Source organism: Pungitius pungitius, chromosome 7, assembly GCF_949316345.1.
Source record: "Pungitius pungitius chromosome 7, fPunPun2.1, whole genome shotgun sequence".
Classification (NCBI taxonomy): Eukaryota; Metazoa; Chordata; class Actinopteri; order Perciformes; family Gasterosteidae; genus Pungitius; species Pungitius pungitius.
Genome location: NC_084906.1, coordinates 2,355,394 through 2,365,798, shown reverse-complemented (window position 1 = coordinate 2,365,798; position 10,405 = coordinate 2,355,394). Strand labels below are relative to the sequence as shown.

The following is a 10,405-nucleotide window of genomic DNA, read 5'->3' as shown; positions in this document are numbered from 1 at the left end:
GGTTTATAAAAGTTGACAGACGGACTTGTTTCTTTGGGTTGCGTTGCGTTCTGCTCGACATGTGCAAAACTAATTAAACACACGCACACGCACGCACACACACACACACACACACACACACACACACACACACACACACACACACACACACACACACACACACACACACACACACCTTTGTTTATGCAGCCGCAAGCGAGAGAGACGTCTTTCGGCCGTCTTTCTTACAAAAGAGTAACACTATAAAAATACATTTATTCCTATGAATTTTAAAACGCAACAAGTTTCTTTTAATAGAAACAATATTTGCTCAAATCGACCATCAACTAACAAGACAACGCCTCCTTGTGCAGTGTGTGTGTGTGTGTTCCTCTTCCCTTCCACCCCGTATCACCCGCAAAGGGGGGCTTTCACTCTCTCTGCACACTCCCAAACTCCCCCCTTCGCCCTGCACTCCCCTGGCCCCTCTCTGCCTGCTTCCCCACACTCCTTTAAGCTCTACAAAGCACCTCGCAACACACACACACACACACACACACACACACACACACACACACCATCACTCATGGAGCTTCTGCTTCAGCTATGTATTGACTTCTCGGCATCCCTCCACATGTGAAGCGCTCTTCCAGCTGTTTGCCCCCAACAGGCGGGCGACACGCACGCAGGGGCGGAAATTACACAGCGCTGCGTCTGCTAATTAGAGACGCAGGTACGGTTCAGCGTCGGGTCAGTCCGTGCAGGTGGAGTCAGCTGTCATCTCGGTCCGACGCAGACCTGCCGGCCTGTGGGCCAGCCCCCCCCCCCCCCCCCCCACCCACTCAAGACTGATTGATGGCCCGGCTCTGACTATTGAGCTGTTCGCCTAATGAGGCGCACTTAACCAATCGTGTCTGCAGCATCGGGTCAAGAGGATGTCACTCCGGGGACTTAAAGGCACACTTATTGCGTCGACTGGCTGGTTACAAGAAGACGTTTGGCTTCACGCTCAATCAACCATAGAGCCTTCCCTCTTCCTCGTGTCCTGCTTCCTGTTTCCTTTTTGTCTTTAATCAGACCCGCTGAAGTTGGCTTCGCTCTGCTCCGGCGGCGATTAAAGTTTCCACAGACACACACCACGTTTACAAGCCGTTACTGTACTATGAAAAGACAATATGCTCTCAAAGCAAGACGCATGGTGTTTGAATTCAGGACCTTCAGTGGGAAACTGCGGATTGGTGCACGGAGCCTTTGACCGCCCCAAAAGAGGCAAACAGACAACACGTACTGACCTAAAACACAACCTGACTATTTGTTGCTTCTAAACTATTTAGCAGTGTCTGTACTATAAACAGTAAAGTTATAATGGACACATGCTCTTTGTACATGATGTTGTGTCTGATCATATGGAAGGAGTTTGGGACCACAGTCTGACCACGTACTGCTAAAACTCCGCGGTGGTTGTCCAAAAACACAGATTCACTGACTGCCATGGTGGATCTGGCTTCATTAAAACACGTGTATAGGGTTATTTTGTTCGATAAATTGTGAAACTGCAGGAGAGAAATACCACATGTTCTTCAGGTTGAGGCGGGGGGGGGGGGGGGGAATCCATGTCGGCCCATTCCTTCAGTGAGCTATATGCAAGAGGTGATCTGATTCTGATTAGTGGTCTTCAGAGCACAGTGGACTGATTAGTGCACATCTGGACATTTGGAAGAAAAAAAAAAGATTTATCTTGAAAGGTTAGCTGGGATTCTGTGTGCATACTTGGCTGAATTAGCGCTGTAGTATAATGTAGCTTAAGGTTGTATGCAAGCTTCTTGCAGCATAGGAGGCCCTATATCAATTATTTCATCAAGGTTTCTGAGATAAACACCTGATGGCCTTGTCACTGCTCTGCTACAAAATGATCCTGTAATTTGTTTGTTCATGGTGTCGATTGCCAGTCTCAACAGAGAACCAGGATCCACATTTTTGGTTTCCTGGAAGTAGAAGGAAACATCTGGTAGGAGTATTGCTATCCCAAGATGCTGGCCGATGGCAAAGAGAGAGGGAGAGAGAGGGAGAGGGAGGGAGGGAGAGCGTCCAGAGCAAAGTGCTTCCTCCTCAGAGACAACAGTCTTTGATGGAGAAGGGGGGGGGGGGGGGGCCTCACCGCTGCAGACACACGTAGGACCTCCATAGTGTGTTTGCCGGCACCACCTCTTTTATAGCGGCTGGCAGGCTAGCTTGAAGTTTCCGTGTCACTTTTACCTCTCTTATAATACTCCTTGTTGTGGGCGCTGTTACTGTAACTTTCCTTTTGTTGTTTTCAGTCCAAGAAACACTGTGTTCTCCACGTGGGATGCGAGGCAGGAAGTGCTCTCTCATCTGTGACCCCCCCCCCCCCCCCCCCTCTTTCCCTAAACTGCAAACCATATGGACTCCCTCTACGTCCAGGCAGAGCTGAAGGACGTTGTGGACGTGTGGAGGAGGATGATGGGGTGCGTTGGGAAAGGGAGGGGGGGGGGCTGGGGGGCACTGATCCACAGAGCTCTTTTTGTTCTGTTTTGTTAATGGTTTATCCTTGTTTAGGGAAGGTATAAGTGTACGAGAAGTTGGGGGGTGGGGGTGGGGGGGCTAAAGAAAGGTAAAGCTGTCATTTTCGCACACGGAATTGAGCGTAGAGATGGTCACAGAGAACTACCAGACAATGATACTTTGCTGACCATGCTAGATCTTTTACAACTCGTACATTTGGGCTCAATTTCAGGACAAGAAACAATGCGGCAGATGAAGGTGATGTCAAATCAAAACCTACACGTAAACCATCTTCATGTTTTATTTCCCTTCAAATTTGAGTGGAAATGCAGTTAATAGGATGCCTACTTTAAAAATGTTTTTATTTTGAATGCTGGCTGAAGAAAATAAAGCTCAACTCCACGACGTCTCTGGCCTGCACTGTGCAATCGCAGCATATTATCGCACCAGACCTGTCATTCTTATGTGATCGTTCAATTTACTGTGCTGATTTAAACAGTTTGAACGCCCGCAGTCAACTGCTTACGGCATTCAAACCTCCTTTTTTCTCTATCTAGTCATAGTACTCCTCCACCATTTGGGTTAAAAACAAGCCTTGATATGATGGGGGCCAGAACAACAGGGCCCTGCATGGCGGATGTGCTTGTCAGCATTATTCTGACATTGTCTGGCATTGTTACAGAGTCTGTTACTCTCTGTGTATTCATTCTGTACACACGTGTTCAAAGTAAATGCCTGTGTCGGTTTGTGTGCGTTTGTCTTCGAAAGTAAGTTTTAAGGGGGCTTTTAGAACCTGCAGAGTTTACAGTGAGTTCATACTAGTGTTAAAGTCATTCATTCACCAGCCCTACTGATTGGTCAAACGATAACCCGAAAGTCTCCCCGTGATGTCACGAGCCCGTAGCTGGTGAAATCAGACACCACCGGCTGGTAGGAGTTGTGTCGGGGTGAACCCGGATCCCCTCGCGTCGGGGCAAGTCGAGGCACAGAGCAGCAACCAGCGCCCGGGGGCTGAAGACGCGCAGAGCTGGATCCGCTGTCGTTTGGAGTCCACTCGGCGAGGAGGGAAGCAGTCGAGCTCTGACCCCCTACATTCGAGTTATCCATCCCGCAGTCCGACCAGCCGCTTCTTCCGAAGCCCATACTTTCCCATGCCGCAGTCGCGCGTCTCCACTTTGGATAGAAGCGGTCCGGTCACTGCGCGCCGCGGTGCGCAAAGGATCTGAGAAGAGTGGGAGACGTGCGAGACAATGAGGAGATTCTGAGGTGGCAGAAGTCCCCCGTTCCCTCTGCGCGTCCTTTTTGGCTGTTACCAACGGGTTGGCCCATGAGCTGGTATCCTCTTCGGTGTGATTCTGTTTTCACCCAGATCTCTGCTGCCTGGACAAATGCATACAAATGCATTTAGGAGCTCAACGGAGAAGGAGTGGACGCGTTTCCGCGGCAGCAACGTAAGTGGGCATTTGGTGAATTGATAGTATGCAGATGTTGGAGATGTTACATTACCTTATGTGCATTTGGAACAGTTCCATGGACAGATATTATTTTCACTTAGAGGGTCGTCAAAGTGTCAGCCAGCAAAACGTGACTGATAATACGGTGTTTTCATTGGCGCAACACCACACACCCAAATAGTTTAACGTTGGATTATTGAACGGATTATGTTTCCGCTGACTTTTTCTCCTTCAGTTCTGCAGAACACGGCACACTACAGCTGCACGGCTGTACTTCCAAGGTTTATTCATGTCAACTCCTGTTTTGTTTATCTCGATTCATGCAGCTGACATCTCCGTAAGTGTCTTGGCTCCAAACCCGCCGCATGAACATGCAGCTTTGGGATCTCCTCCATTATTATCTGAATACCACGCGGTGCACTCCCGAACGCCCTTTCGCTGAGAAATGAACACTGGAAATGGCTTGAAGCATGAACGCCCACTCGGCATTTAAGTGATAATTCCCTTTTCTGCACTTTTATGACCAGCACGACAGGCATTTGTCACAGACTCCAGCTCTAAAAAAAAAAAAAAATGAATTAACCTCTGCCTCACTGTTTACCTTAAATGGTGGTGGGCTGGGAGGATCTATTTAGTGGCTTAAACCTTAACATTCCTCATGGGTGTGTTTATTATTGACAGGTCTTGTTGTCCTGTTACATTCAGCTGGGACTGTAGGGGCTACACAAATGTGCACGCCTCCATAGGTCACTTCACGGGAAAATGCATTTTCTTCTACTGCTGAGTGAGTCCCAAGTTGTCTGCGCCCCATTATGAGTCCCTTCCAGATGAGGTCTAAAAAGTGCTGAGCTCACAAAGCCTTCGGTTGTTCCCCCGCTGACAGTGTTTTTCGCTCGATAGAAAACAGAGTGGACCTGATAGCCCGAGAGTTGCTTTTTTTTCTTCTTTCTTTTCTTCTTCTTTCTTCTCTTTGAGAGTGAACATGAGAGCCGTACAAAGAGCACTGGGTAGAGGGAGAACAATCATGGCCTTCCCCTTGAATTCGTTGGCGGTGTGTATGCACCAGCTGAGCCCTAGACGATGGCCCACTGCTGCGAGGAGATCTGCTCCTTTGCTGAGAGTCTCCCCAACGCTGGCTGCTGCTTCCCGTGATACGTTTAAGCAGGTAGTCGAGACGAGCTATACTTTGGAGGAGGTGAATTTAGACTAAGTGGTAAATGCAATGATGGATGATGTCTTAATGAGATGGACTGCTTTTTTTTTTTTTTGCCTGCTGCTCTGACACAGTGGATAGATTACAATTACATGACGTGTGATTGCTTCATCTACTGGGTGGTGCACCTGGGTTTCATGGATAGGTGTTTTCTCCTCATTCGGCATCTGAAGGTGCAAGTTTATTTGTATGAGCATTCACTTAACAATTTGCACACCATGCACACGCCTGGGACTGGACCACCAACAAGTGGACGGTGAAGAACTGCTCTCCAACTGTTGTTGTTGTTGTTCTGTACAGATAATGTAGCTTGCAACGGGGCTGTCATCACGCTTGCTGTAATTGTGGCCTCAAATCCTTTGTTTGGTTTTCCATGTATTTTAAGTCAAAGAGTCTGTAATCTTTGGCCAATGAGAGTCACAAGGCGCGTCTGAATCCTGTATGGGTGGCATGACACAGATCTCGAGATGAAGAGCACTCTACCCACATTTAAAAAAAAAAAAAAAAACGTTTCAGCAAAGGGTCTTGGAGGAAATCTGCAGACCCCAATGCAAACATTCCTATTCAGACCTCGTTTCTGCTCAGAAAGAAACTATTGATAGGAAAAGGTTACGTGGGAAAATGTTGTTGTTGTTTTCCTTTTGTCACTTTAGAGCATTCACTCCTGTAAGTATAATGCAAGGGGAGATCACTGCCTGCCCTTTTTCCCTCTGGCCGCCATGTAGTTACCTTCTCTGCAACACTGCCTTCAGGGTCTTGGGCCTGTCTGAGTCAGTGCATTTAAGACTTGTAACATCTGCAGGTCCCCCCTGCGACAGGAGAAGGCCAGTGGAGGTTTACTCACTGCTCTTTGCCTGCTCACTGTCCTGTGGACTGAGTCAATCTTTGCTCTGCTTTGCAGCGACCTCTCGACTCCAGCCACCACCGTGAGTGAGCACAACAAATCGGCTGTCAATTAAGACACCAATCTAAAGAAAGCGAGATGGATCGCGGTGAGCACAGGACGCTTGGAGTGTTTTGGAAGCGAATCAGGCGTTTCGTTCCAGTTTCAAACCTCTGCCAGAGATGAAACAACAAATAGCTTATTAAAACCTGGAAACTTTTTTGTGAATTTCTAATTCTGGCTCATGGCTGTTTAGACTCGAAGAGGAGCTTCCACGAGGAAGCAATCATGACCAGGACACAGGTGTCAAAGCTGAAACTTGGCCAGTAGGAACATAAACTGGCTGTGGATCAGTCACTTGTTTCGTGTTCAGGGAATTCTTGGTGGAGACTGAGAACAGAAGTGTGCAGCAACAGGACACCTGCTTTTTTAGCATGGTTTAAGCATTTGAACAGTGGGTGTGTGTGTGTGTGTGTGTGTGTGTGTTTGTGCAATGCTGGGTAGTATTTGGAGAGCTCTACACTTTATATGATGGATGTTATATTTCAGCTGTTGGAGCTATTTCTCTCAGTCGAATCATTTTACAACACTCATTACAGCTACTTACAGCTACTAGAGCACCGCCTCAGTTGGTGTGTCCAAAATATTTGCTTCACTCTGTGTTGAATCACACTCTATTTAAAACTTGGTCTCTTCCATAAAGGGCATATAACGATGGAGGTTTAACGAATGCTCCCCCGTCAAGCCTTATAAACCCTTTTTGAGTGATGACTCAAGTACTACAGAGGCTCTTTAGCCTCTTGATATGTAACTCTTGATATTATGAAGGGAAACGTGTCGGGTCATTCGTGGTGACTCTCATTGTGTTTGCTGGGATGTTCCAACACGAACCATTCCACCAAAGGCGTCGTCGCCTACGTGGATTTTATACAGATTAACAGCATTTTAGAGTTGTTTGGGTGGATTAACAAGTCCTTGTACTGCAGATACTAATGGATTTAGTTAGTGTAAACACTGCACCGCTGCTCTCGAAGCCAACCCACCCCCCCCCCCCCCCCGACAGACTTCAGTGATGAAAGTAAGAAAGCAGTTTCCTCCTCCTTGTGAGGATTGTAAACAGAACGCCGGAGACATCGCAACACACATCGCCCCCGACCACACGAAGCTCTGCACGTCTGCTTTTGCCTCTCGGCCCTTTTCCTCAGTCGAGTGGACCGTCCTAACGGGTCCCGGCTCGTTTTCCGGAGAAGAACGGTCCAAAATCTGTTGCTGCCGGCGTGATCCGTTGCAGAGAGGAGATTTAAGCTGTGATTATTTACAGTCTTGGCATGACACCCGCTCCCAATGTAGTGGTCAACAAAGCAGTGTTTGAGGAGCTTAGTCTCTCTTTCAGCAGTCTTTTCCATTAACTGGAAGGGCTGGAAAGTAGTCATGGAGTGGTGTCACTTAAACTGGGACTTGATTAGATGAAGAGACGTTGGAGCCGAGATATTCTGTCGCTTACATACCGTTTGCATATGATTACAAAACGCTTTAAAAAAGATATCCATCTGATCCCGGAAAGGAGGGAGGGTAAATGCCAAGGTTTAAAGTAAGTGGATGCGTAGATGTGCTGATGCGATGACCTGAGTTAAATAGCTCTTTACAGGGAGTCTGTGGGACGGAGGGCCAGGAGAAGCTGTCTGAATCAGCATGAGATGGCCCCACTTGGCAAGCCAAATGTTTTTTTTTTTTCTTCCTTGTTTTTTTTGAAGAACTGCCATTAGCCAACTTTAAAGCAAAACTAGCTCCTTAATGGCTTCATAAATGCAGATTCATGACCGTGACGATATATTCTCCCGTCGTGTTGCTGTTTCCGGCAGTGGATTGTCGCACCACTTTGTCGATGGGCAACAGGTGGCACACACACACACACACACACACACACACTGCTCACACTGTTATCAACCTTTTTCTTTCCCGGGTTGTGTCTCTTCACTTTTACTCCTCCATCTCTTCCTTTTGTCTCATTCGTTTCTCTGCCTGCGTCCGCCTCTCGTTGCTCCGCCACGCAAACGCCGCCGGAAGCTTCTTCCCGCTGGGTCCATCTCGTCCTCGGAGGCCGTGAAGGAGCCATGTTTGTGAGAACAGCAGCTGTGTGTGGGGTAGCCGTCACACACTGGCGTAACCATCCCGTGGATTTCCAAGGGGTGACAGCGGCCTGTGATTGATGTGGCTCTTACGCAACTGCATATCGGATCAGCCGTTCCAATGCCTGTGCCTGTCTTCTGCCCACAAGTCGACAATCATCACGCTAGTTGCCAAAAGCCCCTTCAAGTTGTGTCAGCAGCTGTTACGCCGCGCGAGGCTGTCTGTGTGATTGATTTGGTTTGAATGTGAGGAGTATGCTTTGAAGCAGTCTGTAATTGCTCTGGAAAGTATGCACTTGGCACTTGAAGCAACGTTCAAGCAAAATATAAATATTAGATTATATTTTACTATGTACACAAAGTGTGGCCACATTTTCAAAAAAGTTCTTATTACATTTTTATGTTTGATGGCTTTGTTAGTTTGACTTCTGATTTGGCTGATCATTTAAGGAAAAAAACCTCTCTCTCTCTCTCTCTCTCTCTCTCTCTCTCTCTCTCTCTCTCTCTCTCTCTCTCTCTCTCTCTCTCTCTCTCTCTCTCTCTCTCTCTCTCTCTCTCTCTCTCTGAAGCTATAACTTCAAATAGTATGGTATATAACATTTCCTGCCAGTTCGCTTTAGACATTAAAGGTTTCACCTTAAAACTGTGAATACAGACTAAGTCAGTGTGGTTTGTGTAATCCCCCGGCGACTTAAATGCATACATCACACACACACACAAGCTGCCCTCCTAGCTATGTGGTGGCCAGTGCCCCCTAGAGGTGGGGTCGATGGGGGTCAAAGGCGATGAGAGAACACAGTCCCAACATGGAGTCACGTGTGACTTCCACATGGTTCCTAAACATCTCATTGCCTGCATATAAATGAGCTGATGCAGATCAAAGAATATGTTTCTTTCAATTGTGCTTTTCATTCCTATTTTTAGTATGATGACATTTTTTGATGACAAGATCTTGCATACCGTAAAAACAAAACTGTGTAAAAAAACTCTTGAGGAGCTTCCGACGTTGAAAAAATGAACATGAATGAAGATCGGTCGAGCAAAACGCTCTTAAAAAAAGTTAAATAAATCAATTAAATAAAGGCCGGCGTGGCTCCTCTGCATCTAAATTTCAGTTGTGGATTTCCCTCTTTGAGGTCGAAGCTTTGCTGAGGCATGCCTCCATGAACAGCATTCGTTTGCTGTTTTTTTTTTATTGTTGATTTATTCCAAATAAGTCTTATGGTGGATATTTGGAAAATCACAGGTGCAGATAGGCAGATAGATACGTCTCATCTCTCCTTTCACAGTTCCTCATGCAATGAAAACCTTGTGCCGTGCACCTCTTTGATGACAAGCAATCCACAGTATGCGTCGCTGGAGCAGAATTGATTGCTGATAAAATGAGCTAAACTGTTTGGATTTGTGTTTTTTTTTTTTTGTCCCTCAAGGTGGAACTTCATCCTGCTCCTGTCAGTATGCTCAGCAGTACTCTCTGGAGAAGAAGACTACCTTGCTCAAGGTAAACAACAGAACCATAATGCATAACTAAACTTACCATTAAGAATGTGCCTTCCACTCTTTTTTTTTTTTTTTTTTTGTGACCTGTGAAGGACTCTTTTTGACTTTGGATCATTCAGCCACATCTACTGTCATTCAGCTTTTGACACTCAGAGGTTTCTGCAAGACATTTTATTTCTGTGGCAAATGGATGCAAGCACGACTGTTCTACTTCTCAGAAATGCTCTTATTGTCAATAACCCATGAAAAGACATCCATGCTGTGAATGCCATATGTCTTTAGTTTGTAGTATCCTTCAGGTCACAACATGGGAAATGACTATCTTGGGGTCTGATATCATCCACAATATAGCCTTGTTGGTCCATTCGATTTTCTACAAAAACCCATTTTCAAAATAATTTTCCGTCTTCACGGGACATTTTTCAGTTAGCGGTGAAATTGTGTTTTTAATGGTGCATCACTGAGCCAATGGCAGAAAAAAGCCTACCACATACTTTATGTACGCTTAACTTAAGGTCCTCTCGACGAGAGGAAACAAACTGCCTCAAGGATCCTTCCCCTCATTTCCTCGTTGTCATTATCCCTCTCCTAGCAGGATCAATCTATCATAACGAGGGGAGGAGGAATGCACACCGAGTGTTAGAGCAGCTTGTCTTCATATATGAGACGGGTTAATTGGAATCTGGGCTGACTTTACCTCGGGCTAAGAATGTCAGGGCCATTT

At 46.5% G+C, this 10,405-nt stretch overlaps 1 protein-coding gene across 1 annotated transcript in view; it reads left to right on the top strand.

The window, feature by feature from the left end:
• The first annotated feature begins 3,247 nt into the window (after positions 1-3,247).
• Positions 3,248-10,405, top strand: part of LOC119217111 (collagen alpha-1(XXIV) chain) — a 54,427-nt gene continuing 47,269 nt past the window's right edge. Inside the window, exons 1-2 of the mRNA XM_037470492.2 lie at positions 3,248-3,953; positions 9,612-9,682. Of these exons, the coding sequence (XP_037326389.2) occupies positions 3,901-3,953; positions 9,612-9,682 (124 nt within the window). The 5' untranslated portion in view covers positions 3,248-3,900. The remainder of the gene's footprint in view (positions 3,954-9,611; positions 9,683-10,405) is intronic.